The sequence below is a fragment of the Sarcophilus harrisii genome, chromosome 2 (genome assembly GCF_902635505.1).
Source record: "Sarcophilus harrisii chromosome 2, mSarHar1.11, whole genome shotgun sequence".
NCBI classification, from domain to species: Eukaryota; Metazoa; Chordata; class Mammalia; order Dasyuromorphia; family Dasyuridae; genus Sarcophilus; species Sarcophilus harrisii.
This window is the reverse complement of record NC_045427.1, coordinates 39,509,822-39,528,379: the sequence shown is the minus strand read 5'-3', so window position 1 is coordinate 39,528,379 and position 18,558 is coordinate 39,509,822. Positions and strand designations below refer to the sequence as shown.

General features: G+C 45.6%; 1 protein-coding gene across 1 annotated transcript in view; it reads left to right on the top strand.

Annotated features, from left to right (window-relative positions):
- The first annotated feature begins 3,169 nt into the window (after positions 1–3,169).
- Positions 3,170–18,558, top strand: part of FA2H (fatty acid 2-hydroxylase) — a 78,684-nt gene continuing 63,295 nt past the window's right edge. The window contains exon 1 of the mRNA XM_031949995.1: positions 3,170–3,937. Within this exon, the coding sequence (XP_031805855.1) occupies positions 3,371–3,937 (567 nt within the window). The 5' untranslated portion in view covers positions 3,170–3,370. The remainder of the gene's footprint in view (positions 3,938–18,558) is intronic.

The window sequence follows — 18,558 nt, the reverse complement described above, 5'->3', positions numbered from 1 at the left end:
CGTTCCTATTTCAGCCCAACCATGCTTTTTGTAGAGGCATTTGTGATGGTAACATTAAGTGTTCCCATTGTTCTATGAAAAAAGTCCTATGTCAGATATGGCTCATATTCATATCCATGTACAAAAGATGGGCATAGTATGGTCAGATACAGCCCCTGTCTTCTCTATAGACTAGGAATATAAGCAGATAGAACTCAGATTTAAGAAGAAGAACCATAACCTGATACCCAGGCTACAATTATCTATACAATAGAAGAGTTCTGGATCCAGAGTTTGAAAAACCTGACTTCAAATTCAGCCTCAGTAAGTCACAAACTCTGTTTGCCACAGCTCCTCATTTGTAAAATAGAGATAATATTTGTCTCTCAGGGTTGGAGGATCAAATGACCTCATATTTGTACATGTTTAGCCCAATGCCTAGCACACAGAAGAAGAAATATTGAGCATCTCCCCCTTGTTGGGCACAATGCTAAATGCTAGGGATACAAAAAAGGGGCAAAAGACAGTCTGGAGTTTAGAATATTATGGGAAAAACAATATACAAAGCAAGCTAAATAGGAAATAACAGAGGAAAGTCACTAGAATCAAGCTTAATAAATGCTCATTGTCTCCCTCTTCCTGAAAGTCCAAATGAGTTTTCTTTAGATAGGCACTAACATTTGCTCTGTGCCCTAGCAGATGGGGTTCCATAGCAGATCTAAATCAGAGTTCTGTCCTTGAATCTGTAGCTGAAATAGTCACATAATCTCAGTGACCCAAGCAACTAAAATTGAGCATATTCTGATTAACAATGTCACAAAGAGAATTTTCTCCCCTGAACCTCCCTTATCCAAGTAAAATCACAGATTAAAAAAAAAATCCTCCTAAGTTTATTTCCTACAACAAAATTGTATTTTTCTTTTATGCTATATTAGCTCAGTAGAGTTAAATTGTAAGAGTAGCTGAATGAAAGTACCATGCTTTAATTATCTTTCTCCCCTGACTCAGGACCTGTCACATGTAAATACCTAATCACAGTTGACATCTATACAAACATGACTTTAAAGTCTGCAAAAAGTTTTCCATATTTCATCATGCTTGATAAAAACTTATTGAAGAAAAAAAAATTTTTTTCTCAATCAAAAACTACTTATGGGCCATCCCATGGCTACTGCCTTTCTTTGGGTCATGTTTTTCTCCTTACCCCCTTCTTCCATGTCATGTGATATTCCCCTAACCCCAATATGCTTCTTAACCCCTTACAGCTAACCAATTCTTTTGGGGTGCTAAGTCGCTTACAGAATTTAACCTGCCAGCTAAGGATATACCCAGCCTCATGGGGTGCTCCCTTTCTACTGGGTAGTTGTGAGTTCCACTGAGGAACTTATTTTTCATATGCTCTCTCAACTCTATTTCATATTTATCATTACTGTTGTCTATTGGATCCCTTCATTTTGTCTGTAATTTATTCCCTTAAATAAATCTACCTGTAATATTCCCCTAAATAAATCTGCCAAAGAGAACGACCATTGTGAATTCTTCATATGACCAAACCCCAATTTTGGTGCTTGCCATCATAGGGTATTATAACAAGCCCTGAATTTATAATCAAGAAGGCATGGATTCAAATCTGCCTTTATGATTTACTGTGACCTGGAGGAAGCCCCTTCTCTGCACCTCAGTTTCCTCAACTGTAAAATGAAAGGTTGGGCTGCATAAGAACCCTTTAGCTCTAAATCCAACCATCTTTTTGAGGGTAGAGGCGGCTAGGCAGTTGAGGTGAAGTGACTTGTCCAGTGTTAAGTGTCCGAGGCCATATTTGAACGCAGGTCCTCCTGACTCTAAAGCCAGTTTATCTGTTGAGACATCTAGCGGCCCCCAATTCTAACATGCTTAGTTGTTTTAGGTCCTTCCCTTTTTCCTCAGGCATTTTTTCTCTGGGGTTCCCTTCCCCATTTGTAAAACAGAGTTATGTTCTCCTCCTTAACTTTCTAGTCTTCTACACACTGTTTTCTCCCTGGCACCTAAAGCCTGGCATTTTATGTCCCAGAAGGGTCCTACTTCCTCAAATTATCTCCTGCCTCCTTTGCATTGGCTGTATCCCGTGCCCAGAACAACTCTACTCATTTCTTCTGCTTCCAAGTTTCTTAACTTCTTCAAGATTCAGGTCAAGTCCAGCCTTCCTCAGGAGGCCTTTCCCCACCTGGGAATACCCTCTGAGATGCCCTTCCATCTACTACATCATTAGAATGGAAACCCCTTAACCTATATTTTTGGAAATGACCAGTGGGGGTAATGCTATATATACATACCTTATTGTTTAAAAGAATTGTTGGGGGAAGGCATGGGTAAGGAAAGAGAATAAATGACTGGAGGTTTTTGTTCCCCCTGTAAGCTCCTTGACAACAGGATTGGTTTTGCTTCTTATTATACTTCCCAGTATTTAGCTCAGTGCTTGGCACATAGTAGGCACTTCACGATTTTTTTGTTTAACCCTCTGGGGATACATGCCTCTGTCCTTAGGGCTTAGTTTAGCTCCTGGCACACAGTAGGCACTCCATGAATGCGTATTTCCTCCCCATTCCCTCATAAGAGGGAGCTCCTGGGGAAATGGGGTAGGGAGAAGCACTTGCCTCACTCTGGGTTCCCAGCAGTCAGTTTAGCTTACAATGGGTGTTTTGGCACACAGTGGCCACTTGGTGAATGTGTGGAGGCCAGGGCTATCTCTTCCTCACTCTGGATCCCCAGTGGTCAGTTTGGCTCCCAGTAGGCACGCTGGCACACACCAGGCACCGCCCGAGTGCTGGTTTGAGCTCCTGGGGGAGGACTCTCTCTGGGTCCCCCAAGCGCCCCTTGTTTCGCCCCCAGCACACAGTAGGCACTCTGGCACACAGTGGGGGCGGGGCTGTCGGTCAGCTTGGCTCCCAGTAGGCACGCTGGCACTCACCAGGCACCGCCCGAGTGCTGGTTTGAGCTCCTGGGGGAGGACTCTCTCTGCGTCCCCAAGCGCCCCTTGTTTCGCCCCCAGCACACAGTAGGCACTCTGGCACACAGTGGGGGCGGGGCTGTCGGTCAGCTGGTTTGAGCCCCTGGGGGGAGGGGGGCAGGACTCTCTGAGTCCTCAAGCTCCGCACACAGTGCGGGCAGAACTGTCCTGCCTCGCTCTGGGTCCCAGCGGTCAGTTTAGCTTCTGGCACAGAGTGGGCGCTCCACGAGGGCTTGGAGGGCCGGGCCCTCTTGGCGCGGCGCCCACCGGGCGACGCCTGGACTCGGGCTGAGAACTCGGATCGTCTCGGGAAGGCGCCCCCTCTCCAGGCCGCTCCAAGCTCCCGCGAACTCGAGGCCAGCAGCCTCCCGGACTCGGCCGCCTCCCATCCCGTTCCCCTGGGCTATGCCGCCCTCACCTAGGCGACTTTTCTCCCGCTCCGAGACCCGACCGGACACGCCCCGGGCGGCCCCGCCCCCTCCCCCGGCCTTTCGCCAATCCGTTGGCGGAGTCCCGGCCCCGGCTCCTCGGGCCGGGCCAGGCGGCCAATGGGAGCGCGGGAGCGGGTGGCATGCAAATGAGCAGGTGTGCCGAGGCGGTGGCTGGCTGGAGCGGGGCCGGGCCCGGGCCCGGGGTTGTAAGCGGAGCGGCAGCGGCTCCCGAGAGCACAAGGGCCCGGGCTCCCGCTCTTCCTCTGCGGCCATGGCCTCCGCTCCGCCGCCGCCAGCGCTCTTCTCGGCCGCCGAGGTGCAGCGGCGCTGCGCGGCCGGCGCCTGCTGGGTGCGGCGCGGCGCCCGCCTCTACGACCTCACGGGCTTCGTGCGGCGCCACCCGGGGGGCGAGCAGCTGCTGCGGGCACGCGCCGGCCGCGACGTCAGCGCCGACTTGGACGGGCCGCCGCACCGGCACTCGGACAACGCGCGCCGCTGGCTGGAGCAGTACTACGTGGGCGAGCTGCGCGGCCCCACGCAGGTACCGTGCACGCGCGCCTCCCCCGGCGCGTGCCCGCCGGCGCGCCCCCCCCCCGTGCCGTGACCCTTGCCCTTCGCCCCTGCTGTCCCCCCCGCCACAGCTTCTCCGCCGCGCCGCGTCCGCCCGCCTCTCAGTCCTCTCTCTCCTCACCTGTGCCCTCATTCACCTTGTCCTCCTCTGGTTCGGCCCTCTCCGCGCTCACTGACCGCTGCTGCCTGCCGGTCCCCTCCGCCTCTGCCATCCCGCTCGGGGAGCTCCCGTGCGCAGTGCCGCCCGTCCGCCATGCCCACCTGTCCCCTCACCTGTCATCTGCTCACCTGTCCCTCTCCGCACTCACCGACCGCTGCTGCCTGCCGGTCCCCTCCGCCTCTGCCATCCCGCTCGGGGAGCTCCTGTACTCAGTGCCGCCCCCCGCCCCGTCCGCCATGCCCACCTGCCCCCTCACCTGTCATCTGCTCACCTGTCCCTCTCCCCCCGACTCTGCTGCCCCTCTCCGCACTCACCGACCGCTGCTGCCTGCCGGTCCCCTCCGCCTCTGCCATCCCGCTCGGGGAGCTCCCGTACTCAGTGCCGCCCCCCGTCCGCCATGCCCACCTGTCCCCTCACCTGTCATCTGCTCACCTGCCCCTCTCCGCACTCACCGACCGCTGCTGCCTGCCGGTCCCCTCCGCCTCTGCCATCCCGCTCGGGGAGCTCCCGTGCGCAGTGCCGCCCTCCCCCGCCCCCGTCCGCCATGCCCACCTGTCCCCTCACCTGTCATCTGCTCACCTGTCCCTCTCCCCCCGACTCTGTTGCCCCTCTCCGCACTCACCGACCGCTGCTCGGGGAGCTCCCGTGCGCAGTGCCGCCCTCCCCGTCCGCCATGCCCACCTGTCCCCTCACCTGTCATCTGCTCACCTGTCCCTCTCCCCCGACTCTGTTGCCCCTCTCCGCACTCACCGACCGCTGCTCGGGGAGCTCCCGTACTCAGTGCCGCCCCCGTCCGCCATGCCCACCTGTCCCCTCGCCTGTCCTCTGCTCACCTGTCCCTCTCCCCCCGACTCTGCTGCCCCTCTCCGCACTCACCGACCGCTGCTCCTGCCGGTCCCCTCCGCCTCTGCCATCCCGCTCAGGGGAGCTCCCGTACTCAGTGCCGCCCCCCGTCCGCCATGCCCACCTGTCCCCTCACCTGTCATCTGCTCACCTGTCCCTCTCCGCACTCACCGACCCTGCTGCCTGCCGGTCCCTCCCCTCTGCCATCCCGCTCGGGAGCTCCGTGCGCAGTGCCGCCCTCCCCGCCCCGTCCGCCATGCCCACCTGTCCCCTCACCTGTCATCTGCTCACCTGTCCCTCTCCCCCCGACTCTGCTGCCCCTCTCCGCGCTCACCGACCGCTGCTGCCTGCCTGTCCCCTCCGTCTCCACGACCTCAGTCCCTCGGAGCTGCTGTTGTCTGTCTGTCATCCCTTCTGCTTACTCGTCACCCACTTGTTTTTGTTCCCCTCCCCACTAACCGACCACTATGATTTCAGGGAGCTCATCTGTCCCCCACTCACCTTTCTCCTTCCTGTCAACTCTCCTCATTCACCTACCTCTTTTGTGTCCTTGTACTCCCCTCTATGATTCCAGCGGACTCGCTCGTGAGTCTCTCACCTGTTTTCCGTTCTCCTAAGCCTCGATTCCTGTCTCACCTGTCATGCTTCCAGCTCACCTGCCCCCAGTCACCGCTCATGTATTTCTTTCCCCTGCCTCTCTTCTGTCCATCTGTCACCCGTCCTTGTTATGTTCCCAGCTCACCTGTCCCCAAGTGTTCCCCTAATCTCTTTTCCTACTCATTTGTCCACGTCTCCCCCTTCTCACACACGCACACCCCTATTTGAGAGTGAGCCCCTTTCCTGCCTATCTACTTTTTGCTGTACCCCAGCAGCTTCGCTTGAGATTCCTCTCTCTGCCTCTCTATTCCACCTGCCCTCCACGCTGCTCTGTTCACCTCAAAAATATTCTCTGTTGTTTCCTTAATTAGCAATGCAAATACTTTCTCCTGATGCCCCTTCTTTATCCTTAGTCCTTCAATCTTTCTTCTACCTCTGACCCCTAGTTAATTCTCTCTATCTGATTTCCCACTTCAGTTTCTTCTCTGGGTTATTTTTCCTTCTTGTGCCTTCTGCATTTCTTCTGCTTCAGGTCACCAAACCCCAAGATTTCATACCCCAGCTCTTTTCTCTTTCACCTCTCCCTTCCAAACAACCTTTCCTTCCCCCGAGTACCCCCTGCCAAAAATAAGTGATTCAGCTACCCATGATAAGTTTGGTTCCCTTGCTCCCTCCCTGAGACTCTTTCACTTTGGGATCCCTCAACTTGCTGGAAGCAAAGATTGCTCTCCTCTTCCTGGCTTAGTGGTTGCTAGAATGGACCAGCTGAAATATGTCCTTTAGATCCCATGATCCCTGTGATTCCAGGGACATTAGAAGCAGGACATATTTCAGCTGGTCCACTCTAGAAAAAATGTGGTAGCTTGGCTCTTGCCTTGCTTGCCTGGAAAGGAGAGTCTGAATATCTAATATCGTGGCGGATAGAAAGGACCTAGCCTCATCTGGCTCAGTTCTCTTTGAACCTCAATTTCCTTTTCTATAAAATGGGATAAGGAAATAAATAATAATGGCTTCATTCTATACCTCTCAATTGATTTTTAAGGAAAAAGTTTTTCTTGTTTTTTTTTTGTTATGAATTGTAAAGGGGTTACATAAACATGAGCTGCTCTTAGTATGCCTTTGAGTCTCTAGATCCTTGGATTTTTGTGGTTCACCCAACAAATGTGAAATCTTTGTGAGTTTACTGATCATAGTCTCTGGCTCTGACTACTCTTTTCTCATGGAGCCAGAGGTTAAGTCTCTATTAGGCTCTCTTACCTTATTCTCAGTTGTAATGTATCCTCTGGAATTGTTTGATAATTAGGCTGGGCTGAAGATGCAATCTGTGGTCATAGTCATGAATTAAGCAGGAAAGATTAGGATCTAACTCCCAAAGCTCTGGGTTCTTGTTTCATCTACTGTGCCCTTCACAGCAGAAACTTTTCATTGTATCTCTCAAAACCATTAAGCAAAATATGTTGCCAAAGTGTATACTCAAAAATGTCTACTGAAAGAGCAAACGTATGCGAATTTCTTCTGTGACTCCGATTTAAAACAGTATGTTCTGGTGTTTCCAGCACCTTGAAAGAGAACTGAGTAAAAGATTTTCCTTTTTTGGGGGGGTAGGGGGGTAGGGGAAGGGCTGAAGAAGCAGGGGACATGGTGTCATGATCTTCCGATGGTCTTTCGTGCCTCAATCTCTCCCCTTCATTTCTCAAGTTCCCCGGGAGGTGGTGTCCTTGGTCCCGAGCATTCCTTTAGAACCCCACTCTGCTAGCCATCCTGACAAACCCAGCTTCTCTCACTCCTCATAATCTCCCCTCAAGTCCCCCTCCCCAAATAATCCACAGAAAAATGAATAAAGTCTACACCCCCTGCCTTGTTTTAGTCAGGTTGAACAGCTGTTATTGTCATCTTCTGCAAGCAGGTTCTAGAGTAGAGGTGAGAGTTTTAGTGCGAACTTGAACTCTGCCTCCCTCCCCAACAAAGACATGGCCAGAAGCCAACTAAGGCACTGCTCCCTGGAAGAGATGTGGCTGCTGATAGACACTTGTTGCTCCACATTCCAGTTACCTGTTGCCTTAAATATTTTTTAAAAAATTAACATAAGTTATAAACTTATTTAGTTTGAGAGGGTTAACAATTTTTTAGAGTAAGTCTTCCTCACAGACTCTTCTTGTATTATAAAATTAACCTAGACCATTCTCCTAGACCTAAAAAAATGCAACAAAAACTAATGAAGAAATAATCTAACCAAAAGTGGAATAAATCTTCAAATGATATCCAAATGTAACCCTATTTCAATTTATTAGCAATAATTATATATAATCTATTTATATAGCTGTGTGTATATTGTGTGTATATATATATGCATCTATACACAGCTTAACAAAATAAGAAAAAAAATTGCTGCATCCCATCTTCATCTGTGCTCAAAAAGATGCATTGCCATTTTTTAAAAGGTGTTTTTCCCCAAAGTGTGTGCACTTTTCTTATTCTGTTGACATCTTTTTGTATCTCTTCATATGGGTTTTTTCTTGTAGTCTTCATACTTAGAAAACTTTGACCTTGTTTGCTTAGTGTGTGTTGTGTATAACATCTGTGTTCATTATTCTTCTGAACTGACTGACTTGGATTTTCATTACTTATTAAAAGTCTTTCCATGTTACTTGTCATCTTAACTCGGTTTCTTATCATCTTCAAGTCTTCCCTTAACCTAGGCGAATGAATACACCCAGCTCAGGACCTGGTCTGTCCCTGATCTGCAGAAAGGTATTGCCCTGAGTTTTAAAATCTTCAAGTGCTTTGGGGTAGTTTTAAATGGAAACATCAGAAAAGAAATTGTAAATAGTATATCATAAAAGTAATGATAGCTAGCATTTTATATGTTTTTACAAGCATTATTTCATTTAAACTTCATAACCAACCCAGTGAGGTAGATAGGAAAATTACCTATATATAACTGTAGTCAAGAGATTTGCTTTTTGAAAGCTGTAACTAATCAGTTAATCAACATCCATCATGAAGCACCCACTCTGTGCTGAATCTGGAGAATACAAAGGTAAAAGTGAAACAACCCCTGCCCTCATGAAGCTTACATTCTAATAGGCATGGGCATATACAACACTACAGGATGGGCATATAGATATGTATAGTAGAACATATATGAAATATATAATGCACAGTATATGTGAAATAAATACAAGGTAATTTGAGGAGGAAGGGTGAAGGCAGCTGGGGGTGGGGAGAGAGACTAGAAAGCAAGAAAAGTTTTTTGTAGAAGAAAGTCTAAACTAAGTCATGAAGAAAAGCAGAGTTCTAATAGGTTGGCATCTGTATAGTCCCTCTAGTCAGGGTAATGGGAAGTAAAGATTACTCAAGGTGATGGTGACAGGAATATAGAAAACAGTTTTCCAAGAGGAAGGGAGAAGTTTCCAGCAAATCTTGTTATTTTAGACTGCAGTTCAATAGATGCGCAGGATCCAATAGCTCAAAAACTTCTTTCCCACAAGATGCCATAGACTAAATCCATTTTCTCATCTCTTTGGAGGTCTTGGGGTAGAGATAGGAATTTCTGGACTCCACATGGGAAAGGTCAATGCTTTTTCCACCTTCCTGGGATCCTCCTCTTCCATCTCAAACTTTGTCCTTACTTCCCCCCACCCCGCCCCACTCCCCCAGGGAACAAGTCAGACAAGTTTGAGCTTCTGTTCTAGCTACTGGTTAAGGAAGGACTGAAATTGGCCGTGAAATTGCTGATTAGGGATTTCTACAGCACTTTCCAGATGCGTCTGTCTCTCAAGGTCCTGGGTGGGAATTGGGCTGCTACTACAGGTGTAGGAAGTTTGAAGGAACTGGCATCCTCAGCTAAAGAAAAGAAAGCTACAGAGGACTAATGGATAGTTGTGTCCAAGATGGTGACTATTCACTCTCCACTAGAAATAGAACCAAAGGAGGTGGGCTTAAGCTAGAGAGAGCATAACAGTCAGAGGTGAGGAACAACTTTTATCAAGTTCTGTGTCAAGTCAGCTTCTGAAGGCTTGTCATGTGACAAAGAGGGCCAACTGTGTTCAAATCCTGGCTCACTGCCTAAATGACTGAACAACTTTGTACAATCTCTAGGTCTCCATTTCTTTGATTTTTAAAATGAAAAGGTTGGACTCTATAATCACTTGGGTACCATCTAGCTTTCATTCTTTGATCCATGAATCTCATAGGACTTCACCAACCAGGAAGAGTAGATTATTATTTGGCTTTAAAAAGTTAACACTTATTGTTGTGTGACCTTGGGCAGAATTGTACTTTCACAAATTCCTTTTAGTTTTAGGATTCTACTTGAACACTTTGTTGGGTGATCTATCTTGTCTCACCTCCTGCAATGGACCCCCTATCGCCTCCAGTCTCATCATCATATTGTGGCACTCTAGTCTTCCTCCAGTGGCAAACTCTCTGAATTTTCCCAATGATCTGGTTTCCAGCTATTCATACCCAAGAGTGTTTTCAGGTTTAAGCGATCTCACTTGGATTTATAAACCTGACCTTACCATCTTTATACATGTAGGAGGACTCTGTTTCTATTCCCCTCTCTCTCAACTATCCCATCTCCTTTAGTGGTCCTGAAGTTTGACTGTCCCTCAGGGCCAGTCTTGCAAAAGGTATGTTCTGAAGGGCTATTAGAATCTTTTAAATTAGCCTTTGAAAGACTTCTTATATGAAAGCTTCTGTCACTTGAGCCCCCCTCTGGAGTGGTTTATGCTCTAAATACCTTTCTCAGAGATAATCATTTCCTTTCTGCATTTTTTTTTACATTGGACCTCATCTGTGTGAGGAGACTTCCTCACTCCCTCAGCATCTGTCTTGCAACCTTTAACCATAGATTGTCTAAGACAAGGCTTCTTTTTTTTTCCTAGTAAATTTATTTATTTTTGATATACATTGCTTTATGAATCAAGTTGGGAGAGAAAAATCAGAGCAGAAGGGAAAGACCATGGGAGAGATTTAAAAAAAAGAAAAAAGAAGTGAACATAGCATGTGTTGATTTATATTTGGTCTCAGTTCTCTTTCTGGATGTAGATAGTGTTTTCTTTTTATTTATTTATTTATTTGATAGCTTTTTATTTACAAGTTATATCCATGGGTAATTTTACAGCATTGACAATTGCCAAACCTTTTGTTCCAATTTTTCCCCTCCTTCCCCCCATCCTCTCCTCTAGATGGCAGGATGACCAGTAGATATTAAATATATTAAAGTATAAATTAAATACAAAATAAGTATACATGATCAAACCGTTATTTTGCTGTACAAAAAGAATCAGACTCTGAAATATTGTACAATTAGCTTGTGAAGGAAAAGTAGATAGTGTTTTCTATCCAAAGTTTATGGGATCTTGGATCCTTGCCTTGGATCAATGAACTGAGGATAAATAAGTCTGTCACAAGTTGATCATCATACAATCTTGCTATTACTGTGTACAATGTATTCCTGGTTCTACTTGTTTCATTCAGCATCAGTTCAGGTAAATCTTTCTAGTCCTTTCTAAAATCGGCTCGTTCATCATTTTTTATAAAACAATAATATCCCATCACTTTCATATACCACAACTTGTTCAGGCATTTCCTAATTGATGGGCGTCTACTCAGTTTCCAGCTCTTTGATACCAGAAAAAGAGCTGCGATAAAAATTTTTGCACATATGGGTCCTTTTCCCTCCCTTGTGATTTCCTTGGGATACAAATCCAGTTAAGGCACTGCAGGGTCAAAGGAGATGCACAGTTTGATAGCCCTTTGGGCATAGTTCCAAATTGCTCGCCAGAATGGTTGCATCATTTCACAACTCTACCAATGTTGTATTAGTGTCCCAATTTTCACACATTCCCTCCAACATTTATCATTATCTTTTCCTGCCATCTTAGCCAATCTGAGAGGTGTGAGGTGGTTAAGACTGGGCTTCTTAAACTCACAACACTTTTCTCCCAAGAAATTTTGATATAGTTCCAGGTACATAGATATATAAAATAGGTCTGTAAATCAAACACACTGATAATAAATCATAGTTTTGCACCCACCCCATTCCATTACATAACCTCATATAGGGCTGTAGCCCACAATTTAAGAAACTTTGGCCTAGTGACTTTTTCAGGGCCACTATACCAGTATAAATCTATTGTAAGACTTGAACTTGGACCTTCTCGACTTTGAGGCCCACTTTCTATTCACTGTCATTTTGTCTTTCCTGATACTAAATGCCAAAAAAGTTACAGAATCACAGAATGTTAAAGCTAGAAGCAACCTTAGCCATCATCAGTCCTATCCATAATGTTTTACTCAGGAGAAACTGAGATAAAAGATGCCATTTCAACAGGATGATTCAATCATTTCAGTCCCTCTTTTCTATGTTTCTTCCTGTCCTCATTGTATCAATTTAGGGGGCAGTGCCCTAACTTTTCTGACCTGCCCACAAAACCCCTGACCAGTGACTTTCTAAAGAACCAGCTCAGTCATGGACCTCTTTTGTAGTTCCAGAGTCACACCTATCCATGGGAAGTGCAAACCAGGTCATCACAGGCAGCATGCAGCTGAGAAAGATCCTTCCTGAAGTAGAGGCGGTATCTCAGATCCAGGTGCCGAGGATCTGACCTGCCTGAAGCCACAGAGATGCCTAGTGGCCAGTGACACTTTCCCTCAATTGCTCTGCCTTCCAGCCTACACAGTGCTTCAATCTAGAGCCCGCCCGGCCACAGTCCAACACTCAGAGCAAAGCAAGACTGATATCTCCCTCTGTGATCCATTCCAAAGCTTAGCCCTCAGTGCTGTGAAATCCTGACATGTAATGGGATCTCTCATGTTGCCCTATCTCTGCAGTGGGGAAGGAGCTGAAATTTAGTGGTCAGGTCTCCTGATGGGAAATGTATGCTGTAATGGAAACAGCATTCATTCATTTAATACGAGTTTACTAAGGATCTCCTCCATGGCAACGGATAGAGTGCCGGATTCAGTCAGCAAGGCCCGAGTTCTAAATCTTGATTCAGACACTACTACGAATATAACATTGAACAGCTACTTAGGTTCTTCCCACTTGATTCCTCATTTGAAAAATGGGGATATTAACTACCTCAGAGTTGTTGAGAGAACCAAATACGATAAAGTGCTTTGCAAACTTCAGAGCACTATATAAATGCTAGTTTTTTTGTTTGTTTGTTTGTTTTAGAATTATATGCCAGGCACTCTGCTGGGGTACAAAAACAAGAAATGAAACAGCCTTAGATTCAATTGGATGACTTACATTTAAATGCTCTTCATTGACAACTTAGCTGTGACCTTATAGTGAATGTATTCTTGCTGGGCCTCAGTTCCATGTGTGAAATGAGAAGGTTAGGAATATGTGTGTGTGTGTAAGAGAGAGAGAGAGACAGAAGAAGGCAAAGCAAGGAGGAAGGGAGGAAAGAGAGGGAGACAACCCAGACAGAAACAGAGATACAGACAGAACATGACAGAGAGAGAAAAAGAGACAGAGATAGAAAGAGGAAAGAGTAGAGAAAGAAAAAGAGAGAGATGAAAGAGGGGGAAAGAAAGGGGAAAGAGAGAGAGGAAGAGAAGAGGGAGGGAGGGAAAAGGGAAACAAAGAGAGAGGAGAAGTAGCTATGCCTAGCGTTTTATTCAATGCTTCAGATGTGCAAAGTTCTGTGCTCAGAGCTGGGTAGACAGAGCAGAGTGATTCTGCTCCTGCTCTCTAGGAGCTCACATCCTAAGGACACAGACCACTGTTAGATTTGCTCTGCAAGTCGGATGGAAGAGTCTGGGGCTCATTGGGTTGGATGACAAAGCATCCTGGTGGATCCCAAGGTTAGGGATCAGCTCCCCAATGCTGACCCTTGTACAGGAAGTCTCTTAATGCTGCAATGCCCCCAGGAAACTCGCCAAGGCCCTTCACCTGTGAAAAGATTTCAGGGGTTCTGTGATATTTATTTTTACTGACCTTTAGCTTGTGAGACAATCTTGTGGATTTTATGCATTTAAACATGATTTTGTAGAGTCCACAGGCTGCGTGTATCACCAAAAGGATGCTGCAATGCACAAAACTGGTTAGGAACTCTGCTTTGAGACCCCAAGCTGCAACCTAGGTGTTGGTGGGGGCTTCCCCAGACCCATGAGGAAGCTGGGTGGCCAGAGAGCTGGGCCTGGAGTCAGGATAGACCTGAGTTCAAACCCAGCCTCAGACATTCACTAGCTGTAAGACCCTGGACAAGTCACTTCACTTGTAAATTTGCCTTAATCCACTGGAGAAGGAAATGGGAAAACACTCCGGTATCTTTGCCAAGAAAACACCAAATGGGGTCACGCGGAGTCAGATGGGATTGAATGACCGAACAATAAATTCTAAGGAAATTTTAGATTGAGGCCCAAGATAAAAAACATCATCAATTTCTCACGGGAAGGGACCTTCTAGATTATCCAAGCCAATCCTCTCCTTTCCTGAACCGCAATGGGGCTGCCTTCCCCATGGTCACAGGGGTTGTGAACAGGGCTGCTGTCGTCCCAATCCAGACCCTTGACTTCAGGTCCTCGGCTCCTGCCGCTGAATCAAGATGGTACCTTGGGTGCTCTTTCCTCAGAACTCCTGGTACTGTGGAGAGCTCAAACACTGCTCTGAGGCCATGGGCCTTGGCAATAAGAGGCTTCTACTATTCAGGTAAGAGTAATTGAGAATGCTCCAAGTGCCTCCGGGCTTAGGACCCAAGTATTAAAAATGGGGACATAGGAGAGTAAGTAGCGGGGAGTCCCATAGAGGCGAGCACCCCTGGACATGCTCCCTGCTGTGCCCACTCGGGAATACCTCACACATCCTGGCGTTAACCAGCCAGAGCCTGGCGCCCCATCCTGTTGCTGTACAACAGAGGGTGGCATCTCGTGCCTGGGGAACCTGCCAAACGGCTCTGGCTGCCTGAGCAGGGCGGCAAGTGGAGATAAGGAGCATGTCAGCCCCAGGGGAAGGAATTTATTTCTGTGTACCCAAAGGGGTCCTGCCCGGGTGTAATGGGTGCTTGCCCAAACACATACAATCCTAATCCCACCCAACACTGGCCCTTGGCTGCTGATGGTAGATTAAAAGCCCTGGCACAGGCTTCCATGGAGGGAAGTGGAGTCAATCAGTCAACCAATAAGTATTTGTTAAGTCAACAGGCATTGATTAAGTACCTACTGTGTGCCAGGCTCAGGATATAAAAAATGGGGGGGGGGAACAGGGAGGACAAGGAAAAGAATAATCTTTGCCCTTGGTTAGGAGCTCACAATCCAATGAACGGAAGAGGGGGAAGGGAAGATAAACCTTGCACATGACCATTTTCAAACAAGATATATGCAGGATAAATGGAGATTATTTTAGAGGCAAGGCATTAAGGGGGATCAGGAAAAGCTTCTTGCCAAAAGTAGTATTTTAGCTGAGTCCTGAAAGAAGTCTGGAAACAAGGCTCTGGAAGTGAGGAGGGAAAGCTTTCCAGATCTGGAAGACGGCCATTGAAAACGTCCAGAGTCAAGAAATGAGCCTCTTATGCAAGAAACAGCAGAGAGGCCATTGGATCAAAGAATATGTTGTGGAGTGTGAGGCTTAAGAATCTGGAAAGCTGGCAGAAGTGGGGACTGTAAGCCAGTGATACAGGCTTTAAATGTCAACTGGAGGATTTTATATTTGATCCTGGAGGTAAGAAGGAGCCATGGGAGTTTATTGAATAGAGAGGTGACTTGGTCAAACCTGGGCTTTAGGAAGAGGACTGATAGCAGAGTGGGAGACTGCTGGAATGAAGTCACAGGAAAAAATCATAGGGAAGCTTAGTCGGCTACTACTTAAAGGGCTCTAGGCTAAGCACTAGAGACACTGGTACCAGGACTGATTGCTAAGTCCAAGGCATTGCCTTAGTGGAAGGGATGTCACCAAACTAAGAGAATCAGAAGGCAAGATGGACCTATACCTCTGGTGCCAGGTGACTAGAAGTCCCATCCCTCCAGCTCCCTCTCATCATCCTTCCCAAGCTCATAGTCATTACCTTCTGCATGGTTTCCTCCTTGCCATCTGTTGTTCCAGCAGTCCTAGGAGAAGTGGCAGGAGGCCCTAAATGAAGGAACTGAAAAATCCCTACCCAACCCTGGAAAAATTTCAGTTCCTTGGTAACTGCTGTAGAAACTAGTTATTCTACCTTAGATGTCCTGAGACTAGGATAAATGAGTCTTCTCCCCATTGGTTCCTTCTAAACTACAGCTTTTACCAAAGTGGGGCTGAAAACATTCACTTTCAAATCAATCCAGTACATATTTATTAAGTACCAATTATGTACTGGACTCTTGATATTGAGGTAAAATTCCTAATATCAAGAAGTTTACATCCTTCTGCAATGATCTAACGTATCCAATAGAGAAATATAAGATGATTTCAGGAAAGGGAAAGCAGAACAACAGAAGTAAAGAGGAAAGGCCTCATGTGGGAGGTAGTAATTGGACTGGTATTTGAAGGAAGCTAGGGATTCAAAAGGCAAAAAATGAGGAAATACATTTTAGCCATGGAAAATCATCTGGTAGAAAGAGCAGAGGTAGGAGACAGTTTGGCTGGAAGGAAAGTGATATGAAATGAATCTAGAAAGAGAGTTGGAGCCAGATTATGGAGAGTTATAAATGACCAACAGAAGAATTTGTATTTTATTCTGGAGGCAATAGAAAAAACTTGAGGATTCTAGAGCATGAGAGGGATACAATCCAATCCCTGCTTTAGGGAGATAATTTTGGTAACTATATCATGGATGAATTATAAAGAGGAGAGATCAGGGGCAGGGAGGGCAATTTGAGAGGCTGTTGCAATAGCTTAAGGCAGCAATTCTGAAACTGTTAGATCTTGAAACCTCTTTATACCTTTAAGAATACCTCCAAAGAGATTTTATGTGGATTCCATCTGTAAATATTTACCATTTTCAAAAGTAAAATATCATAGTATTATTATGAAAATTGTTTTGGATCCCAGACCTTGTTTGAGAACTGGTGCTCTGGAGAAGAGTTGGGGAGAACTGAAGTAAGAGTAGTGCCCATGAGTAAAGAAAAGGGGAATCTGATTGAGATAGGGAGACAGAATCAATAAAACATGACAACTGATGGAATACTAAAGGCGCCAGAGAGAAGATTTGAGGATGATTACAAAGAAGATGAGTTAGAGGAAAGAGAAAGTTTGTTTAAGATGCCAGTGGATTATCCAGTAAGCAGTTAGTGACATGAGACTGGAATTCAGAAGAGAGATCAGGTCAGAATATTTGGATATGGGAACAAGATCTTCCAAGAGAGACTGAACTCATAGGACCTGAAGAGATCATCAGTTAGCAAACATTGAGCAAGTGCTTTCCTATAGGCCAGGAACTGTGCTAAATACTGGGAATTCAGACAAGAGCTAAAGCCTCACAATCTAATTCTTCGATCACACAAAGGTTTAGGATGAACAATTCAGTGAAGGATCAGATAGGTAAGAATAAAACCAGGAAATAAGAGGGGTTTGAAAACCAAAAGAGGAGGTGGCTGGAGAAAAAGTGAGATGAGTGATCAGCCAAATCAGAAGTAGGAGAGAGATAAAGAAGGATGAGGATTGAGAGATTTAGTTGTCTGAAGTTATCCATCAAGAGATGAATCTTCTCATCTTTCAAAGACCAAAGAATCCAATGAGTGCTTTAGTGCCAGGAGCAATTTCCCAGCAGACTGCCAGGGAGCCATCAGCCCATTCTCACTCCAAGCCAGATAGCGACTCTTCAGGGAAAGATACAGGCAAAAAAAAAAAAAAAAAAAAAAAAGGAAATAGCAATCCTGAGTCAAAGAGCAATAGAAAAAGAGAACATCCAATCCCATAAACACTAGGTTTGGCCATCACTACTTTTTTCCCCCTCATGATTGCTTGTCAACTTTGTTGGAAAACAGAAACATTTGAGGAATTGGACCACCTCATAAATAGAATGTACCTATGAGAAATGTGTTTTTAGTGCTGAGTGGCTGAGGAGGGTGTTTCCATTGATAATTTATCTAGGTGACAGATTCTAGAAATTTATATTTTGGGGGATTTGTACTAAGAACACTGAAAATATTTTTTAAAAATCCTCATCAAATTAAAAAACCTTTGGTCTTATTCCTTTTAACTATAGTTAAAATCTCTTCCTCTGACAATATTCACTAACTATTGATGTATCTATAATTGCTCATAGGATTAAAATAAAATATAAGTCAAGGACTGATTGTAGTAACCTGTGCCTGAAAGTAGAGAAATGTAATGTAATCCATTTGTTGCAAGTATTATGGCAATGCAAAGAGATGGTCTTTCTGTGACAATGTTAACATTTCACCTGATTATTGAAACATTTATATATACACACACTTGCATGTATATCTGTGTCTATATGTATACACCCATATACATATAGCTAAATATGCACATATATTGAGAACCAGGGCCAATTAAAAAATAAGTAAAGATTGCCTTGGGCATCCCTAGCCTCTCCTTTCTAGGATCTTCCTGTCCCTTCCCCATTTTAGATATGTAGTGCCTTCCCCTCACATCCCATCAAAACCTGCACTCAGCATATATTTCAAATCAGTCAATTCTACTTTAGTGTGAATTTGTCAACATGTAGGAGATTAATTTGAAGATCGGATGGTGGGGAGCGATTTACAGAACGAATTTGCTCATTTCCCTTATTCTAATTTCTCTCATCATAGATTCAACAATTAATGTTTCATAAGAGTTTCTAATGTGATGCACATTAGTTCTCTATTATGTATAACACCTTGCTCTCCTTTAAAAGCACAGCTCATTTACATATTCACCACATTTCATTGGGATTCTTTGTCCATCAAAGAAAACAAAATCAAACCAAAATGACTAACATGTTCAGTTCAGTGTATTTGCAGGCAAAATGTTGACAAAGATTCCAAGCAACTTTAGATAGCCTCAATTCTGTGGTTTAATAAAACATGCCAGTTCTTACAATTTAATTTTT